This window comes from Elephantulus edwardii, unplaced genomic scaffold (genome assembly GCF_000299155.1).
Source record: "Elephantulus edwardii isolate Elephantulus edwardi_28Jun2011 unplaced genomic scaffold, EleEdw1.0 scaffold00019, whole genome shotgun sequence".
Classification (NCBI taxonomy): Eukaryota; Metazoa; Chordata; class Mammalia; order Macroscelidea; family Macroscelididae; genus Elephantulus; species Elephantulus edwardii.
This window is the reverse complement of record NW_006399769.1, coordinates 501362-523888: the sequence shown is the minus strand read 5'-3', so window position 1 is coordinate 523888 and position 22527 is coordinate 501362. Positions and strand designations below refer to the sequence as shown.

At 38.9% G+C, this 22527-nt stretch overlaps 2 pseudogenes and 1 gene segment (V, D, J or C); 1 reads left to right on the top strand and 2 right to left on the bottom strand.

The window, feature by feature from the left end:
* Nucleotides 1-13504, bottom strand: LOC102869255 (annotated as a pseudogene).
* Nucleotides 13505-16722: 3218 nt separating this feature from the next.
* LOC102868860 lies at nt 16723-17171 on the top strand. The segment is given in 2 exon segments: nt 16723-16768; nt 16855-17171. Coding segments are annotated over 2 exon segments (363 nt in total).
* Nucleotides 17172-18292: 1121 nt separating this feature from the next.
* LOC102868455 lies at nt 18293-19620 on the bottom strand (annotated as a pseudogene).
* Between the last annotated feature and the right edge of the window lie 2907 nt (nt 19621-22527).

Here is a 22527-nt window from a genome sequence, read left to right as displayed (position 1 = left end):
CTACAGGTTTGGCTGCTCAGTGTCCATAGAGAGATAGATGCCAGTGCCAAGAGTCATTCCATTACCCACCCCAGCCCCTGCCTCCACATCTTTATGTGTAGTAAGGACATCCAACTTTCCTTCGAGGAAGATCATCCCCTCCATTTTGGAATCAGTACCTTTGTCCAGCTGCTCTTTAAGCTCTTTCCAAACACAGCTGATGTTTCAAATTTCAATTAAGCATTCTAAGTTCAAGGCCATAAAGCCCACATCCCCACTGACCAAGCAGCACTGTTCGATCATTGTAGCTTTTGAAATGGGGGTTAGTGCTTCCACCAGGGCTTCCAGAGATCATTCTCATTGAAGAATTTCTCAGCTGATGGCTTAAAGGGACTTATGGCTTAGGAGGAATGGAATACGCATACCTGATGGCACCTTCGTTGGAAGCTTTTATTATTTCTGTTGCAGAAGAGAATTTTTTTTAATTTTTATTTTTTATTTTATTTTTTTTTAAATTTCAATGAACATCAACAGAGATTTTGAAATTCAATTCATTCATTGTTGCACTTTTCTCCCCTCCCACCCCACCTCCAACCTGCATTAGAAGATAAATTTATTCATTTAAATTTAACTCCCACATTTTTGCTTCATGTGTGCCAATGAATATTCTTCCTTGTACTGATAAAAACAGGCATAAACTCCTGTCCGTCCAGCTCTACCTTTTACACAGAACAGTGAATGTAGAACTTCACATCACTCAGAGAGCTTTCTCCAACCAGATCAACATCAGGGATATCTAATCCACGTGCAGCAATATTGGTTGCAACCAACATACCAAGGTCACCATTTTAAAAACCTTTCAGGGTGATTTCCCTTTGCTTTTGTGGAAGGTCTCCATGTAATGATTAGAAACTCTGCTTGTTGGATGCTTCCAGGGACAGCCCTTAAACTTCTATCTTGGTTTCACAGAAGATAATTGTGTGCCCATAATAACCACTGCACACCCAAATATCATATCCAATGACCTCTCTTCTATGAGTCCATCGGCCTTTGATAACCAGATGCTCCAAAGTTATTGCCGTTTTCTGAGTCTCTTTACCTAGCAGGTCCACCTGCCTATATGTTCACATTTTTCATGTTTTTCTCAGCAGCATTAAATCCTCAATGTATTTAAAGGCAAGTTGCGGAATAAGTGATGATTGGGGATTGTGTTTTGAATCTTTCTTGTAAGTCACTTTCTCTCCTGCAGATCTCCCTGAAGTCTCTCAGTCAAGGGGATGGCAATGGTGAATGTCTTCCAAGTTCCAGTCTATGCCTGTGTATTTAAGTCTTTCCCACCATAGGCCTGGGAACCATCTTCAGTTGTAAAGGAAATAGAAAGTTCACTCCTCAGGTGTTGAGAAGTTCAACAGTCACTTCAGAGACAGGAAAATTGGAGTAAGCTCCTTCTTTTTGTTCCACTGGTATTTCCTGTTCCAATTTGCTGTTACTGTCTTCACATGTGGATTCACAGCTGTTAGGGGTAGGTTCAGAATGAGGGCGTCTCTCCATTCATTGCCTTTTCCTTTATTAATTTCTTAAATTTAGAAGCACACATTTCTTCTCAGAATTTTTCTCATTTTTTGTTCTTTTTCAAAAGTTTTAAAAAACTTTAAAAAGAAGTAACTTGATCTTCAAATGATGATACTTTCCACTTTTTACACTTTTATTTTAGGAGAAATACTGCTATATTGCGATCACTCCTCTTTCTTTTTTACCTTTTTAAATTTGGGAGAATTTATTTCAACTTCAGAAGGATTTCTTTTTCATCTTTAAAGTTTGGAAGAAATAATGTCTTCTTTCTTTTCTACTAAATATTCAGTCTTAGTAGATTTTGACTTCTCTTTCTTAGCTTTCTTCTCATCGTGTCTTCTCTATGTCTCAACTTTTCTCTTGTCCACATCTCATTCCAAAGTGGCATCAGTAAAGAGTTTCTCCAGCCTCACACAGCATCATCTTGGGAACATTACCCAGCTCTTCAACTATGTGAAGAGAAAGTGATAAGATTTACATTTTCTCTTTTTTTTTTCTAATGACATGCTCTATTTGTTTTTCAGAACAAGATTAACCTACTTTTCCCCCTTCTCCTTTGGCACTGGGAAGTCAAAGTAAGAAGCATATTGTGTCTGTCTCCATTATTATTTACACATGTGCGTGCACACACACACACACACACACACACACACACACACACACTTACTTTTCTGTTGTTATTCGGTATGTCTCACTGTAAATCACAACAATACAGAGTTACTTTACAGGCTTTTCAGGGCTGATTTTATTTATTTATTTAATTTTTTTTTGCAAAACAGATTGCTAGCCTAGCAATTGACCATGGGGCCACCAGATCTATTATATCATATTTTTACAATTGTTGTTTGTACCTGTCTGACATTTACGTCTCCAGTGAATTTTTAGAGTTAGTAAAACTCATGGGAGGAGATTACCCATCTTTCTTCCACAGAGCACCTGGTTGATTTGAACTGGGTACCTTCATGTTGACAGCACGTATTCTTATTACTAGACAACTAGAGTTCCCTGATTGACATTGCTTTTGTTGTTTTTGTCTATAATCAATTCAGAACTGAGACATAGCTGATCTTCCATAGAGCTTTAAGGGACAGGCAATCACAGAGGAGGAGATTGCTTATCCTTCTCCTGTGGAGCAGCAGATGGACTCAAACTGTGTGCCTTTGGGACTGGAGTGCAGCATTTTGCCACTAGGTCACCAGAACTCCTTGACATTAGAAATGAAACAATAAGAATAATGTGGGACACTTTCAGAGAAATTACATGCATCTCATTGGAAACCCAGAAAAGGAAAAAGCATGTAAAGGCCTTGAAAAAACTGTAGAAGAATTACTAAAGGAAAACTTTCCAGGAATAATTAAGAATGAGAGAAAATCTATTCAAGAAGTCCAGGGAACAACATATAGACTAGTCCCCAAAAGAAAAGCATCAAGACATATCATAGTTAAATTTTCCAGAACCAAAGATAAGGAGAGTATCCTTAAAACAGCAAGGGAGAAACAAAGAGTAACCTATAAGGGAGAGCAGATAAAATTCAGTGCCTATTTCTCAGCAGAAACCATGCAAGCAATAAGAGAGTGGAAAGACATATATCAAACACTCAAAGAACACAACTGTCAACCAAGAATACTGTACCCAGCAAAAGTACCCAGCAAATATGAAAGAGGGATCAAGATACTCCCAGAAAAACAGAACCTAAGAGAGTATCTAAAAACAAGACCAGTATTTTAGGAAAGACTTAGAGATGTCCTTTTTACAGACATACCTTTTTACATAGAAAGCTGCATGGTCCAAAGTAACAAGTAACAACACCAAAAAGAACTCAACACAATGTTAACAACAAAACCTAGCCTCTGAATAGTCACATTTTATCTCTGAGTAGATAAATGTTGTTGTTGTTAAGTGCCATCAAGTCGCAGGTGACTCATAGCGACCCTATGAAGGAGAGTCCTCAACGCTTGGGTGTCTTTCATCCTCTCTCCAGGTTGATAGGGTTTCCAGGGGCAAGCTATTATGGAAGTGGATAAAACTATTATGGAAGTGGATGAAGCTATTACTGAAGCTGGATTAACACAGTGGCTGTGGCAATGGGTTCTTGTATATCAGGGACATGGATCGCCCCTGACATGGAAGAGTCCATAACTCCTGTTTATAGGGTCAATAAGAACACTTGATTGTTCTAATGTGAAACCTATACTTGGTCCAAGAGGCAGTCATCAGAACAGAGCAAGAAAACACTGCATGGTTAAAAATTGGGAAAGGTGTAGCCAGGGATGTGTCCTATCTCTGTACCTTTTAAACTTGTGTGCAGAACAGATTATCCGAGAGGCTGGGCTCTATCAGGAGAAGTGTGGCGTCAGAATTGGTGGAATGTCTGCGTTATACATATGACACAGCCCTGCTTCCTGAAACTGAGGAGGACCTGATGCACTTGCTACAGAGGGTCAAGGACTGCAGCCTTCAGTATGGATTGGGGCTCTATGTGAAGAAGTCAAAGATTCTCACCACTGGGCCAATTGGTAGCATCAGGATGGGTGGTGAAGAGATTGAGATTGTTCGCAGCTTTAGTCTGCTTGGCTCCACAGTCAATACTCATGGCATCAGTAGGCAGGAAATAAAAAAAATGTATTGCGATGGGAAAGTCTGCTGTTGGGGACCTCTTCAGGGTACTGACGAGGAATGGTATCAATCTGGAGACTAAGGTGCATCTGATACTGGCTATGGTCTTTGCAATCACTTCTTATGCATCAGAGAGCTGGACAATGACTAGGGAGGATAGAAGGAAAATTCATGCCTTTGAGTGGTGGTCCTGGAGAAGAGTATTGAATGTACCATGGATTTTCAAGAACACAAACAAATTCAATATGGAGAGGGTTAAACCAGGCTGCTTCTTGGAGGCAACGATTCTGGGGATTCATCTGACATACAATGGACATGTTGTAAAGAGGCACAGGTCCTTGTAGAGGGAAACCATGCTTGAAATCATGGAGGGACAACACATTAGGGGACGACCCTCTATGAGGTGCATTGATTCAGTGACTGGGGTAATTGGGGTGGGTGTGTCAGAGAGAGTGGGATTGGCACAGGATAGAGCAGAGTTTAGGGCTGTTGTACATAGGGCTGCTATGAGTCGTAAGCCACTCAATGGTACATAACAACAACAACAACAAAAACAACAACAATAACAAGAGTCATAGTCAATTTGAGGGCACCTGTGAAAAAAAAATCCCAACAACAGTGTGAGGTAAAACTGCTGGGATTTGGGGTGGGGGGCAAGCTGGCCTCAATAGGGGTCTCTGAAACTCTTCTGTGCAGCCCATCTGGATTCACTTGTAGTAGGTATTACATGATCTAGATTCGCCAGGCTACAAGGAATTAGCTGGACTATTGGGACTGAAGCTCAGCTAACAATGATTAGTGGTAACATTTACTATGTAGACTCTGTGAAGAGTCGATTCACAATCTCCATACACAGGGCCAAGAAAAATCTACACCTGCAGATGTGCATTCAGAACCAAGGACACCATCCTTCCTGTATAACTGGGCAAGAGACATAGTGAGGGGAAGTCAGTGTGAGCTCAACCACAAACCTTCCTGGGGAAAGAGCCAAGGTCACAGGACTAAGACCCAGGCTTAGATGTTATTTTAAGGCCTGGTTTCCTGTTGTGGTCTGTGGATTCTTCTCTATCTTGCAGAGTCTCTGGGAAATCTTCCTTTTTTAATGATTTTACACTAACTTCTAATATCGCCTAATTCAAACATCATAGTGTAGCAGGAGAAACATTCTTTCATGCAGAAAAGTAGGCTTTGGAGTTTATGGGGAAAGCTTATGCAAAAGCTTGTGAAAGAAAACTGACTCTGCCAGAATCTTCAGCTTCAGCATTTGATGAAGCTGAGGGACATCTTGGAGTTCTTTTCCAGTCAGAATCAAGGAAGATGGAGTCTCTGTTTAGTGAAAAGGATGCTTGTTTGAACCCATCCAGTGATGTCTTGGGAGAGAGACTTAGTGATTTGTTGCTGAAATGTCAGACTCAGGATTGGCATCTCAGTGAAATTTTTCAATTAGGATAATGTTGGAGACTTTCAACAAGGAGGCATGTAGGTCATGGTCACTAACATCTAAAAGCAGGGGGAAAATCACATCGGACCCTCTTCCTTCCAATGATTTCTTTGTTTCACTATCAGAGCCGGTTTAATTTCCTCCTAATGCATTTTGTGTTTTTCTTCTCTAGTTCTAACATTTTCCCATCAATTTCCCATATTGTGGTGGCCCATGTATTTCTGTGATGCAGTAAGTCATGCCACCAGTTTTGAAAATACCAGCAAGATTGTCTGTTGTAGACAACTTTCAGCACAAGTTAAAGACTATAGAAAGTAAAAATGAAGACTGTCCTTTCTGAAATAATGTCAGTTCAAAGACTAAGGCTACCATGTCACCAAACATGGAACTTTGGATGGCTCCATATGCATATGAGTGTTAAGCAATGAATAAGTAAGAATCAGTTGGAATCGATGTTTTGGATGGTGATGTCATTGAAAAATTGAGTATATTGTCAACTTCAAAAAGAAATAATAAATTTGTCTTCAAATAAGTAAAACCACGGTTCTCCTTAGAAGCAAGGATGGTAAGACTTCATCTCACATCTTTTGGGCTTGTTATCACGAAGGGTCAGTCGTTTGAAAAGGACATTGTGTTTAGTCAGCAAAAGACTAGGAAAAGAATGGAAGTGTCCTTATCAGACTCTGACATTAGACTCCAGAGTGACTCAACAGTGGGTTATAGTACAACAGAATTTTTGAGGGTGGTGCAGGATCAGGCAGGGTTTCTTTCTGTTCTACTTACTGTACATGTATGGATTGGCTGCGCCTTGATGTTGTCCAACCATGAAATCAATACACTCTGTGTTTAAATGTGTAATAGTATTTGAGTTAATGTCTATAAGCCTTTGATTATTATACTGTCCACACATTTTTATGCATGGTTCTTCTCTGTCAATGTATGTATGGTTTTCATAAGACTTGTTTAGTATAGATTTGCAATTATGTATATGATGTATCATGTGCATGGGTATGTATATGTGGAGATGTATATGTATGTGTAGTTTTCCTAAATTTGTCCGATTATCAGTATAAATAAGACTTTATGGTTTATGTATGACTTTTCCTAACTTAAAATGAATATAAAATATAACCATTTGATTGATTTTGTGAAATTCCCATCCAAGAATTCATTTATTTTATTTTTTGCTTGCATACCCATTTCGTATACATTGTGATTCACATTATTATTCATGCAAATTGTTTTTAATGCAATTATTCTCATGCATTATGTTTCATAAAATTAATCATCATTAGATGATACAAACTATTACCCTATCTTTTCCGCTCCTATCAGATTTTTTCCATTTCCTTTACCTCCTCCCTCCACCTACCAAATTGTCCAAACCTGTGATTTTTGCCCCTACCCATTGCCACCCCTCTAGTGTAATCCCTTCCCCACTTGAGTCTCCATACTTTACGAATCATTCTTTTATTTTTACAAAAACTGTCTTAGGCAGTAATATCTTTATGAAACTAAGTTAGTGACTCAGCATAATTCTTTTAAATGTCTCCCAAATTATGTAGTATTTTTCAAAATCAATGCTCCTGAGTGCTCTATAATATTCCATTATGTAACTGGACCACAATTTCTCAAGGCATTCTGTTGTGGTTAGACATTTGAGCTATTTACATGTTCTTGTGATGATGAATAATGTTACTATGAGCATTGGTGTACAAATCTCTGTTTGTGTCTCAGTTTTAATTTCCTTGGCATATATTCCTGGTAGTGAAATAGTTGGGTCATAAAGAGGTTCAATGTTGAAGTTTGTTGAGAAAATGTCAAATTGCCTTCCAGAATGGTTGCACCATTTTATAATCCCTCCAACAGTATGAGAGTTCCTACCTCTCCATGCCCTCTCTAACATTTATTGCTCTTGCCCTGATAAACTTTGCCATTGTTACTGATGTAAGATGGTATCTCATTGTAGTTTTGATTTCTATCTCTTATTTCCAGTGATTTTTAACATTTCTCTATGTATCTGCTGTCCATCCAAATGTCTTCCTCTGTGAAGAGTCTTTTCATGTCTTTAGTCCATTTTGTAACTGAGTTCAGTATTTGTTTTCCCAAGAGGCCCAGGAGTATTCTTTAAACTATTGCTATGGGAGCCTTGGCTGAGATAGTATTAGCAAATGTTTTTTGTTTTGTTTTTTCCCCAGTTGGTACATTTTCTTTTCACTCTATTAGGAAAAGTTTTTGATGAACACAGGGATTTAACCTTTACAAGGTCTCATTCATCAATTTTATCTTCTTCAAATCATGCATTTCTGGCTCTATTTGTCAGCCTCTTTATACCATAGACTGGGCTTTCTAAGCTTCTACACGGCTTATATCTTACAAACTTTATGATTTTCACCTTTACTAACAAATCTCTGATCCACATTGAGTTGACTTTTGTGTACAAATCTTTTGTGTTTCTAGTTAGTTTCACTCCCAAGTATCTAGGTATACGGTTGGCTATTTAAAAGTTGGTTGGGCCTGAGAGTCTAATGTTATTTTATTTTGGAGAAACATTCTTCTAAGTTGTGCAGCACTCCTCTGTCAGTTTCCTGCACTAAGGCAATCTGGGTTTACTGTGATGATGAACCTTGTGCCATTGGGGGGTCAAATGGCTGCCCATGGTGGACAGTGTTTAGTGGAGCTCCCAGTTTATGACAGGTTTGGAAGCAGGAATGACATCCATTTACTAAACACATGTATCTGGAAACTTTATAAAGTTTGAGAAATGATGGTAGTTATAGAAATGCTTCAGGCCTTTAGTTCATAGGTTCACTATGAGTCATGCTCAACTTGACAGCAATAAACAAAACAATTTTAAACAGTATTGCTTCTTAGTTTCCTTCTCTGAGTTCTCTTTGTTACTCTACAGTTCTTTCACTGACTTTTGGATATTGGTCTTGTATACTGCCACCCTAATAATATTTTTCATTAGCTCTAGCAATTTGTTATTGTTGTTTTTTTCTGCGTACACTATCATAACATCTGTATATACTGACAGCTTAACCATCTCTTTGTCTATCTGGATGCTTTTAATTTCCTTCTCTCGTCATATTGCCTTAGCAAGTACTTGCAGTACAATATTGAATAGACGTGTTGACAGTGAGCATCCTTAACTTGTCCCTGTACAAAGGAAAATGCTTTTAGTTTTTCTTTATTGAGAATGATATTGACTCTTGTTTTTGCATACATACTTTGCATCATGTTGAGGAAATTCTCTTATATTTTTATTTTGCTCTGTGTCTTAATTAGGAAGAGGTGCTGGATTTTGTCAAAATCCTTTACTACATCAATTGCTCATATCATAGAATTCTTGTTATTTGCTTTGTAATGTGAATGACATTGTTTTTCTTATGTTGAACTATCCTTGCATATCAGTTACGAATCCCACTTGGTCATAATGAATTCTCTTTTTCATTTGCTGTTGGAATCTATTGGTGAAGATTTTGCTAATGATTTTTGTATCTATGTTCATGGAAGGTATTGATTTGTAGTTTTCTTTTTCTGGTAACATCTTGCCTGTTTTTAGTATTTTGATTATTCTTGCTGCTTCCATTAATCCTTAATATTTTAAGGTTATTAGTTTCTCTAGAAGTTTAAACACAATAAGTACAACATTCACTTAGTCTCCTTCCAGTTATTTAGTCATTTAAATATTAGCTGAAAAATTGTATGTTATTTATGTTATGTGCCGTCGAGTCGCTTGCGACTCATAGAGACCCTATGCACAGCAGCCCTAAACTCTGCTCTGTCTTGCATCAATCGTACTGTCTCTGACACTCCTATCCTGATTATCGCAGTCACTGAATCCATCCACCTCATAGAAGGCCTTCCCCTCCTGCACTGTCCCTCCATCCTCACCAGCATGATGTCCTTCTCCAAGGACCGGTCTCTTCTTACAACATGTCCAAAGTATGTTAGATGAAGCCTCAGAATCCTTGCCTTCAAAGAGCCATCCAGTTTTACCCTTTCCAGGATTAATCTGTTTGTTTTCCTAACAGTCCATATTATAATTTTTAACATTTACATTAGTCTCACCTTGGAAATATCATTAATGTGTTTAAATCTAATTTTGTGATACAGTTTTAAAATTATTTTAAAATATAAATAAAACAGGATTTGTTATATTTTTTTGACCAAGGGGAAAATTCACTTTATAATTCTAGTTAATATTTTTTCCCCACAATGGATGGAGCACAGGTATGTTATCTTCTCAGCAAGAGCTGGGAATATTGTATCAAGGAAGTCTACCTGACTCATAGAGAAATCATTTCATCATTTAAGATTTTTTTTATTTTACTCTACACTTGCTCATCGTGATTTTCTCTGAGTCTGAGAGGAAAAGACTCCCCAAATTGCCTCATGATTCTTCAGTACTTGTTTCTTCAATAGTTAATGAAGGTGACTTCACTCCTGTTGATATGGTTGTCATGCTATTTATTTCTGATCTGAACTGGCATCAGCACTTTCAACATCTTGCTTCAGATGCAAATATCAGAAGCCCTGTAGAAAGTTGTTCTCTCATTATTCTTAGTATTTTGAAGACCTGTTCTTCTAGAAGTAGTTGGGCACAGCTCCTTTTTAGTCTGACTTTATTTATACTCTGTGAATAATAACAAACTAAGTATATCATTGATTAAATTAGGAATCCCAAGACACTTATTTGTGTTCAGGCAAATTAAAAATATAAACTGAGAAGCAGTTGTAGAAAACTAATACAGTAACACAGCATGGTTTAAAATCAGGAAATGTCGTAACCTTTTCCCAAATAATAAACTGTGTATATTTAACTTATAATATGAGAAGCTGGAAAATATAAAGGTGCTTCTCTACTGAAGGAAGTCCCATCAACAACTTGTGTTATACAGAGAAGCCAACTTTGTCTGAATAAAGGAGACATGAAACACTTTTTGTAGAAAAGGAAAGACTACAAACTTTATTATGGATTACATCTGAACATCAAGAAAACAAAGATCCTCAGCACTGGACAAGTAGGCAGCATCATGAGACGTGAAGAAAAGAAGTTGTCAAGAATATTGATTGACTTGTATCCATAATCAAAATTTGTGGTAACAGCAGCGCAGAAATCAAAATTATGTGTTGCTTTGGGAAATCTTGCAGTCAAGGATGTCTCCAACTTCTAAATAGCAATGATGTCAGTGTAAAGACTAAGGTGCACCTGATCCAAGACATGGTGTTTTCAGTTACTTCCTATACATCTGAAAGTTGGAAAATGAATAAGGATAACAGAAGAAATAGTGATTCCATTGCATTGTGGTGTTAGAGAAGAATACTGAATTTTCCATTAACTTCCACAACAAGAAAGAAGTCTGTCTTAAAGCAACCAGGTTGCTTCTTAGAGGCTAGGACGTTGAACGTAATAGACCCATTAAAACAATCACAATGTATGTAACTGTTATGTTTTGATGTGACTACGGAGCTCTTTTCAGAGAAATATGAAATTAATGTATTGACATCCGATGTTTGACCATTAACAGAATGTCTCTCTTTGATGTTTTTACCTGGAGGTCTAAATATCCTTTTAGTACCTTCATTTTTCTTTTTTATTCTCCCCTTTTGATGCACACTTTCTTCTTCCAACCTGACACATCCAGCAATGCAACCTTTTTTACTGAATGTTGTCATACATTTAACGCTTAATCATATTTTCCTTCAGAGTATTTCTTCCCATATATAATCTGTTCTATTACAGTGTTCATTGTCTATCCACTCTTTCCCCATTCTCTGCCCATCCTACCCTCATCTGTCCTGTTTTATTACAGTGATGTTATACAATATTTTACCTTTTGAAACTGGAGTATTTCAATGAGTATATGTCCTCCAGACTCTCCCATGCTGTGTAATTTATTATTTTTCACCGTTGCATAGTATTCCATTGTGAACACACCCTAGTTTTTCTATCCATTCTTTCGTTGTTGGGCATTTGTTTGCTCTATGGAATTTTCTCTTGAATGATCTATGTGTGAATGTGGATTCTTTCATGCAATGCTGGCTTTTCTGCCATGATTTACCTCACTGAGTGACCTCTGTCGTATGTAGTAATACCCTTGTCCTTTCAGATCATTTACACACCTGAATGGTCTTTGACGATTAAATATTTGACACAAGGAATTGTCTCTCATTTATTTATTTATTCATTCATTCATTAGTTCTTTTGAGATTCTTGGTCATATTCTCAACATTGGCACACCAAATTCTACAGTCAGCGATTAGGAAACACCTATATAAAGACATAATGACAAGACCAATTGGTAGCATCAGGATGGATGGTGAAGAGATTGAGATTGTTTACAGCTTCAGTTTGCTTGTCTCCACGGTCAACACTCTTGATACCAGCAGCCAGGAAATCAAAAAAACGTATTGTGATGGGAAAGTCTGCTGTTAGAGATCTCTCTCAAGTACTCAAGAGCAACAGTGTCTCTCTGGAGACTAAGGATGCATCTGATACAGGCGATGGTCTTTGCAATCACTTGTTACGCATCAGAGAGTTGGACAATGACTAGGGAGGATAGAAGGAGAATTGATGCCTTTGAGCTCTGGTGCTGGAGAAGAGTATTGAATGTACTATGGACTGCCAAGAAAACAAACAGAATAATGCTGTTGTTGTTCCTGTTATGTGCCATTGAGTCTCTTGCAACTCATATCAACCCTATGTACAACAGCCCTAAACTCTGCTCTGTCCTGTGCCAATCGCACTGTCTCTGACACTCCCATCCCGATTATCCCAGTCACTGAATCAATCCACCTCATAGAGGGCCTTCCCCTTCTGCACTGTCCCTCCACCCTCCTAAGCATGATGTCCCTCTCCAAGGACCGGTCTCTCCTCACAACATGTCCAAAGTATGTTAGGCAGAGCCTCAGAATCCTTGCCTCCAAGGAGCCTCCCGGTTTAACCCTTTCCAGGACAAATCTGTTTGTTTTCCTAGCAGCCCATGGTATTCTTAATACTCTTCTCCAGCACCACATCAATTCTCCTTCTATGCTCCTTGGTCATTGTCCAACTCTCTGATGCATAACAAGTGATTGCGAAGACCATGGCCTGTATCAGATGCATCTTAGTCTCCAGGGAGACACCATTGCTCTTCGGTACTTTGGAGTGGTCCCTAACAGCAGACTTTCCCATGGCAATGCGCCTTTTAATTTCCTGGCTGCTGATGCCAAGACTGTTGACTGTGGAGCTAAGCAAACTAAAGTTGTGTACAATCTCAATCTCTTCACCATCCATCCTGATGCCGTCAATTGGTCCAGTGGTGAGAATCTTTGTCTTCTTGACATTGAGCCTCAATCCAAATTGGAGGCTGCAGTTCTTGGCCCTCTGCAGCAGATGCTTCAGGAAGAGAGATTCATCCTGGAGAGGATTAAACCAAGCAACTCCTTGGAGGGAAGGATTCTGGGGCTTTGTCTGACATACTTTGGGCATGTTGCAAGGAGGGATGGGTCCTTGGAGAGGGACATCATGCTTCGGAGGGTGGAGGGACGGCGCAAGAGTGGAAGACCCTCTATGAGGCGGATTGATTCAGTGACGGGGTAATCGTGATGGGTGTGTCAGAGACAGTGCGATTGGCACAGGATAGATCAGGGTTTAGGGCTGTTGTACATAGGGTCGCTATGAGTCGCAAACGACTCAATGGCACGTAACAACAACAACAACAACAACAACAACAACAACAATTCCTCTTCGAAGTTAGCATTATGGAGCCTTGTGCTACTGTCATGGAATAAGAACAGGACTATAGCTGAGGCTTCCCAGTGGCACAACCAGAGCTGGAGCTCAGAACAAGACTCACATGTAGAGTAGTGAGCAGCCAGCAGGGGGAGCTGAGGGCTCACAGAGCACATGGCGGCCACAAAACAAAAAGAAGGGTTGAAGTGTGTTTCCTGTAGGGTCTGGCTTTCTTCCTGGGATTCAACATAGTCTTCTCTTTATGTACTAAATTTTAGGACAAAAGCTTGTTCTGCAGGTACAGCCCATATATACCCCACATGACCTCTGTATACAGAGAAAGAGAAAAACGCATCTGAACATGTATGATTTCCTTTTGCTTGTCAAGATACCCAATGAGTCCCTAAGAGATTTGGTCTACTATCTAAATTATGTAGATAGTATTTCCTTGTATTAAAAAAGAAAGAATTATAAAGCCTAGTGGAGCTGGAGTTTAGATAAATACTGGCAATGTATATTTGTCCATTGAAGAATGTCATTGTAACTTAAATAATTTTCTTTTTTCTGGGTTATAGAAATATTATGGAGTCTAACCTACTGACTTTTTTTGCTTCTCAGAGAGAAAGGGCTTTTTGTGTGGTTTTTTTTTTAAGTGTGAATTTTAGTTAATTGAAGGATTAAAAACTGTGCTTGTTCAGCAAATATGTATTTTTTTTCCCAACTGCTAAAACCTAAAATCTGCCCAAACCTTAAAAAAAAAAGACCTCTGTGATTTCACCTCTACCCGTCCTCACCCCTCTGCTCCCACTCCTTCTTCCCTTGGATCCTCATACATGTTTTGCTGGTTATCTTTCTACTTTTACAATGTAATGGAAATAGAAATGATCCAGTGAGGACCTGAAAAGGCAGAATAATTGTGGCCATGGTTCAATGGTGATTAATTTTATAAAACATAGTGAATGAGAATGATTGCATGAAACACACTGGGAACTAAGAATAGTGTGGCAGACACGTCATACATAATATGTAAACAAATAAATATAAAATAAATTTAAAAAATGAGACAAAACAAAAATGACCTACTTCCACTTATGGCTAACACTGAAAGGAATGGGAATCCCAGTTCACTTAATTGTGCTCATGAGAAATCTAATCCTTAATCGGAAGCAGTTATGAGAACAGAGCAAAGTAACAGAGCATGGTTTAAAATTCAGAAGGGTGTGTGTCAGGGTTGTAGTCTTTCTCCATATTTAACTTGTATGCTAAGCAAATTATTCAAGAAGCTCAACTCCATGAAGAGGAATGTGGCATTAGGATCTGAGGGAGACAAATTAATAACCTGCATTAGACAGATCACACAGCCTTCCTTTGGAAAGTGATGAGTAGTTCAAACACTTGTTGCAAAAGATCAAAGAACACAGCTTTTAGTATGGATTGTATCTCAATGTCAAGAAAACAAAGATTCTTACCACTGTACTGATAGACAACATCATGGTTGTTGGAGAAAAGATTGAAACTTTCATCTTATTTTAATCTATAATCAATACCCTTGGTTCTGTTGTTGTTTCTATGTGCCTTCTAGTTGGCTCTCAGTCACAGTGACCGTATGTGTAACAACTGTCAACCCTGCTCTATTTTGAGCCAATTTCACACTCTCTGACACACCTATCCCCAGTACCCCAGTCACTGAGTCAATTCATCTCATTCAGGATCTTCCTCTCTTGCCTTGTCCTTGCAACCTTACAAGCATGATGTCTATCTCGAAAAACTGGTCCCTCCTTGCAACATGTTGAAAGTATGTCAGATGCACCTTCAAAATCCTTGCCTCCAAGGAGTAGCCTGGTTTTATCATCTCCAGAATGGAGTTGTTTGTTATCATAGGGGTCTATTTTCCCAATGCAATTTGTGTTTTTATTTCCTTTGTACTAGCAGTCAGGAACAGAGGGAGAGATCAGCTGGCCCAGTGGACAGAAAGCAATGCTACCAAGCTGAAGGTGGGTGACTTTCAATCCGCAGCCCTTGGGCCTGTCTTTCATTGTTTTTGTTCAGACATTCCTCTAGGTCGTATAACCCTGGTTTACAAGTTGCTGTACCACAGTCACTTGTGGTTGCTGTGAGGCTGAACACTGTGACACTGATGTGTCAAATGCCTTAATGGTTGGCTACCCAATGCGGACAGAGAGTGGGGTAGAGCTCTCGATTAAAGGAAGTTTGGAAGGAGAAGTGGCATCCACTTCCATAATAGCTTGCCTCCAGGAACCCTATGAACTGGAGAGAGGATAAGAGGCACCCAAAGTCGAGGACTCTCCTTCATAGGCTTGCTATGAGTCACCTGTGACTTAAAGGCACTTAATAACAACTAACAACAAGCAGTCAGGAAATCAGGAAATTCATCACACTGTGAATGTTTGCAGTTAGGAACCTCTCCAAATTATTGAAGAGTAATGATGCCAGTTTGAGGACAAAGGTGCGCCTGATTCAGGTCATGATCTTTCTGATTACGTGATATACATCTGAGAGCTGGGCAATGAATAAGGATGATAGAAGAAAATTTGAAGGTTTTGAGCTGTGATATTGGAGAAGAGTGCCGGACATGTATGGATGGCCAAAAGAACAAGCAAATATGTCTTGGAGAGGGTGCAGCCAGAGTGCTGTTTTGAGGCAAAGATGATAAGGCTTTGCCTCACATACTTTGGGTGTGTTGTTAAGAAAGGCTTTTCCTTAGAGAGGAACACAATGCTTGAAAAGGTAGAGGGTTGGTGAAGGAAAGTAAAATGCTTGGCTACTTGGATTGACATGATAACTGTCACAGTGAGCTCTAATGTGTCAGAAAGTGTGAGAATGACACAGGATTGAACAGGGTAAAGATCTGTTGTCCATACTACTTACTATGAACTCTATGGAAACTAACAACAATTATAATTCATTCTAACAGACCCACTGGAATGTTATCCTATCCAATATCAAATTAGAATTTTTTAACTCTAACCATTGCTTAATCCTTACATCTAGACAGAAGTAAATATGGGAGCAAGAACATGGTTATTCTGTTTTCTCTTTTCCCCAACCATTTTCTGTATTCCTCAGTGAGAAAGGATCTCCACACACAATAATTCAGGAACTTGTCAGCAATCTTTAACCTCAAATAGAACTGATGCAATCAATCAGCTATGGTTTGCATTCTTGGCAATACTGTGGTGTCATTTAAATAATGTTAAAGCAAACATAATCCTCTCAATTTAAATCTTGACATATTTTATTATGAATATGCAAACAAATGAAGGTCTACAAGGTTAAATATAGTTATGTCTGTTCGCCAAGAACATCACCCCACGACCAGCACCCTCACCCCACCCCATACACATACAAGCCTTGAAAACACAGCTCTCTCACCATGGACTGGAGCTGGAGAATCATCTTCTTCATCACAGCAGCTACAGGTCAGGGGGTCCCTAGTCCCTGGGAGGAGGACAAGATTGTGGATATTCAGAAGGAATGTCATTGAACTCTTTTGTGTTATCATTAGGTGTCCACTCTGAGATACAATTGGTGCAATCTGGTCCTGAGTTGTCCAAGCCTGGGACGTCAGTGAAAATTTCCTGCAAGGCTTCTGGATACACCTTCACAAGCTATGAATTGCACTGGGTGCAGCAAACCCCAGGACGAAGGTTGGAGTGGATAGGATACATTAATCCTAGTAATGGTGGAACAGGATATGCACAAAAGTTCCAGGGCAGAGTCACCATGACCAGAGACACATCCACAAGCACAGGCTACATGGAGCTGAGAAATCTGAGCCCTGACGACACGGCCATCTATTACTGTGCAAGAGACACAGTGTGAAAACCACACCCCGAGTGTGGCAAAAACTCTGACTGAGGATGCAGCTGTGTTGGCAGAGGAGGGGACAGTAATAAGTAGACTGCAGGTTGTCTTACTTTGAGGTTGAATAGTTGGGAAAAAGGGACAATAGAAATATGTATTAAGTCCAGTTTGATTTTGTTGTTTTTGTTGTTTTGTATCATCAGGTTGGAAATAACCCATAGTGGCCTCTCCAGCAGGTTTTCAGAGACAGTATATTGAGAGGAGATTGCCTTTCTTTCTACTGTGAAAAGGCTGGTGAATTCAAACAGCACATCTTTGGGTTGGCAGTGAAATTTCTTACCATGAAGCTACCAGTGAGGAGTTCAAATACACGAATTTCTCAGGAAGAAAATTTTGGTGTGTGCTGATATCATTTGCAATAAAGTCTTCTCACTTATATTTATCCTAGTTGTAAAACAATATGTGAGTTGAGTTGTCACCCTTCATAGATAGTAAAGTTATGATGTTTGTCTGGCAGGATTTCTCTCAGTGATCTGCTGAGGTCTGGTTTTACTAAAAACTCCTTGAAGTCATGCAGGTTTTGGCTTGTGCATGGAGCCTTGAGAAGGAAAGATAGTTACCTCCTATAGGCGGTGACAAGGATGGAATACTCTTCATCACCCGACAGAAAATAATTTCACTTGTGTTTAAGGTCCAAGATACAGTTGACTTTGTACACCAACACTCAAAATGTTCAAATTCATGAACTCACTCACATTTGCATGGGTTTTTTGTTGTGTCTTTTTAAAATATATAAACAGATTCCTGAAACCTACAGATAATTCATTACAATACATAGAATCCATTCAGATTTTTAAAAGGATAAACAGATACAAAAGTAGTAACAAGTTACAAATGAGAGTTATCTGATGAAAACCTGTGGTTGAAGTTTGTGGTTCAACTTCATGAAAATCACAGTCCATGTCAAGTTGCCAATCACTCCTCTGCTGTCTGAATGCTTTGCCAAAACTCCACGTTTTGCCTCTGTTTTGGAAGTGGTTATTTCTGTTGCCTCCTGCATGTTGCTGACCTGGTTGCTGACCCCTGGTGCCTTCTCCTGTGCTTCAGTCCTGTTATCCTCTGAAGCCTTTGCTTTCATCCTACAGTCTGCTTCTGTCCCACAGGCCTTGGAATCCTTGACTGCCTTCCCTAGGCCCCCTGGAGTGTTGAAATTCTTCTCCAAGTCCCTCCAGCTTTGGCTGCTCAGTGGCTGTGGAGAGATGGCAGGGTCAAGTGTCATGCCATTTTCTCCTATATTTTGTTATTACTGCTGTAGAGACATCCAACTTTCCTTTGAGGAAAACCACCCCCCACCGCCCCCCATTTTGGAATCAATTTCTTTGTCCAGCTACTCTTTAAGCTCTTTCCAAACACAGCTGATGTTTAAAATTTCAAGTAAGCATTCTAAGTTCATGACCCCAAAGCCCACATCTACGCTGACCAAGTAGTACTGGCCAACCGCTGTGGCTATTGAAATTTGGGTTAGTGCTTCCACCAGGGCTTCCGCAGATCCTTCTCACTGATGAGTTTTTCGGCTGGTGGTGTGAAGTGACATATGACTTTGGAGGCAGAGAATCTAAATACCTGATGGCATCTTTGTTAGAAGCTTTTATTATTTCTCTTGCAGAAGATGAACTTATTCGTTTAAATTTAACTCGCCCCTTTTTGCTTCATGTGTGCCAATGAATATTCTTCCTTGTCCTGATAAAAGCAGATATAAACTCCTATCTGCCCAGCTCTACCTGTTCACACAGAACAATGAATGTAGGACTTCACATCCTTTGGTGGAGAGCTTTGTCCAATCAGGGATAGCTAATGCACGCGTAGCAATATTAGTTGCAGCCAAAATGCCAAGATCACATTTTTAAAACCTTTCAGGTTGATTTCCCTTCGCTTCTGTGGGATGTCTTTATATAATTATTGGACATTCTACTTGTTGGATGCTTCCGGGGACAACTCTTAGACAGAAGATAATCGTGTGCCCATTATAACCACCATACACCCGGATATCATCTCCAATGACCTCTGCCCTATGGTCCAAAGGCACTTGATAATCAGATGCTCCACAGTTATTGCCATTTTCTGAGTCTTTTTCTTAGCAGGTCCCCCTGCTCATATGTAAGTTTCATGTATTTCTCAGCAACATTAAATACTCAAAGGCATGTTGCAGAAAAAAAATCTATGCTTGAGGACTGTGATTTGAATCTTTCCTGTATGCCACAGATAAAGTCTCTGTCACTTGATCAGCAAAACCCATATCCAACACCGGGTCAACTTCATGCAGGAAATCTAAGCTTAAGTTTGGTGAGGTCTACCTTACCATTCTGTAGGTGGTCTTGGATAAATCTGGTGTCCCAACCAGAATGTCAATCTCATTTTTCATGTGATCCTGTTGACCTCCATATGGTGTTCCTTTAGAAGCAGACATTTCTTCTTCCGAAGTTTTCTCATTATTTTTATTAAGTTTTAAATATTTTAAAAAGTAGTAACTTGATCTTCAAATGATACTTTTTATTTTTTACACTTTTTATTGTAGGAGAATACTTCCATATTGAGATCACTCCTCTTTCTTTTTTACCTTATATATTTGGAAGAATGTATTTCAACTTCAGAAGGCTCTGCTTTCTTTTTTATCTTTTGAAGTTTTGTAGAAATAGTGTCTTCTTTCTCTTCTATTGCATATTCAGTCTTAGTAGATTTTGACTTCTCTTTCTTAGCTTTCTTCTCATTGTGTTTCCTCTATGTCTCAAGTTTTCTCATGGTCATATCTGTTTCCAAAGCAGCGTCATTAAAGAGTTTCTCCAGCCTCATTCAGGAACATCTTGGAAATATGACCCAGGCTTCAGCTATGTGGAGAGGAAGTGATAAGACTTATATTTTCATGTTTTCTCCCTAATAAATTCTCTGTGACCAGATTCACAAGGTCTATTAATGACATATTCTATTTTTTTCTTTCAGAACCTATATGAACCTATTTCTCCCCTTTTCATATTTGCCTGGAAAGTGAAAATAAGAAACATTTTGTCTCTGTCTCCATTTTTATTTACACACACCCCACAGACATATTCTGTTGTGGTGATCAGTTCTAACTCACATTAAACTTGTGACCCTACAGAATTACTTTATAGGCTTTCCAAGGCTGATTTTTAATTTTTTTCCAAAAACAGATTGCTAGCCTAGCAATTAACAATGGAGCCACCAGAGTTATTACAGCGTATTTTTACTATTGTTGTAACTGTCTGACATCTATTTCTCCAGTGCATTTTTAGAGTTAGAAAAACTCATGGGAGGAGATTACCCATCTTCTTCCACAGAGCACCTGATGGATTTGAACCGGGTACCATCATGCTGACAGCACAGATTTTTACTACTGGACGACTAGAGCTCCCTGAATGACATTGTTGTTGTTGTTGTTTACCATCAATTCAGAACTGACACATAGCTGACACTCCATAGAGCTTTAAGGGACAGGCAACCACAGAGGATGGGATTGCTTATCCTTTTCTGGTGGAGCAGCTGGTGGAATCAAACTGCGTGCCTTTGCGACTGCAGTGCAGCATCCTGACACTAGGCCACCAGAACTCCTTGACATTAGAAATAAAACAGTAAGATAAGAGTGGAAAGAAATGGATAAGAAAAAAATAAGAGCAGAAGAAAACAGTAAGAGATAGTAAGAATTAACAAGACTAGAAGATTTCTTTGAAGAATTCATACCATTAATAGGTCACTGGAAAATTTAACATGTAGAAAGGAGATGATAAGAATAATAAGGGATAAATTGTAAGGCATGAGGAATAAGGAATTAACTGGGTGATGTCACAACAGAACAACAACAACAACAAGATAATAGTAGAATTCCATGAGGAAATATATTCTAATAAATTACAAAACTTAGAGGAAATGAAAAAAATTTCAGGAAACTCACAGGCTACTTACAAAAGAAGTAGTAGAACAGGTTGTAAAAACACTACAATCCAGACAGCTTCACAGTGAATGCTACAAACCTTTCAAAGAAGAGTTTACATCAATTTTTTTCTAATCTCTTTAGAAAATATTTTCCTCCCCTTGATTTTCACTTTTTTGTTCTAAAATACTTCTCTTGTTTAAAAAAACCCAAAAAACAAAAACACCCTAATAATTGTATGTCATATATTTTACTCTTTCTGCTACTTGATTTCTCTTTGTTGATGCTTTTAACCCCTTCACATTCAGTATAACTATCAATAGTTATGGTTTCACTGTCACCATCTTGTTGTATTCTTTTCTGTGGTTTTGATGATTTTTTGGTTCCATAGAGTTTTCTTTGCCAGAATTTACTTTGTTCATTTTCTTTGCATATCCTTTCATTTATTACTGTTGTTTCTATTTACTAGCCATTTGTCATTTTCTTCTTTTTTTAAAAAAAATTATGAATAGGTTTAGTACATTACTTGGACATTACTCTGTACATTACTATTTTATTCCCAAGTCTAAAAAGTTGACTTTCTCTTGAACTTGTCTTGATTTCCGTTCCTTTTAGATGTTCTGTCACTAAGCTAGGGAGTCCTCCTGGTATAGTCTATAAGGAGTTGCACTGCTGATTTAACATCAGTCCTCTGTTGTTTGAAACATCAGTGACTCTACTAGAGAAACATAGGCAATTTCCTTCAATGTAATTTACAGCCTTCTGAAAACCCACTGGAAGGTCAGCTATGAGCCTCTTCAGAGTCAGTGAGAATGAGCCTGACTTTTACAGGCACTACACTATTTCTTCCTTTTTCATTGCAGCTACCAATTAAAACAAGGTTGGAAGCAGGACTTGCACTCACTTCCGTAATAGCTTGCCTCCGGAAACCCTAGAAACGTAGGAGAAAGGATGAACATCATGCAAGTGTTGAGGACTTTTGTTCATAGGGTCGCTATGAGTTGCCTACGACTCGACAGCCCTTAACAGCAAAGATAGACCAATTGACCTAGTGGACAGAAAGTGACATTACCAAGCCAAAGGTGCATGACTCTAATCTACGGCCCTCAGGCCTTGTTTTTCCGTTGTTTTTTTCAAACATTCTTCTAGATAATATAGCCCTGGTGTGTCCACGTGCTGTACAGAGGTCACTTGTGATTGCTTTGAAGCTGAACACTGTGACACTGATGTGTCAAATGCATTAATGGTTACCCACAGTGGACAGTGTTTGGTGGAGCTCCCTGATTAAAACAAGCTTGGAAGCAGGAGTGGCATCCACTTCAGAAATAGCTTGCCTCCGAAATCCTATGAACCTGGATAAAGGATGAAAATCACGTTAGTGTTGAGGACTTTCATTCATAGGGTCGCTATGAGTCACCTACAACTCGGCAG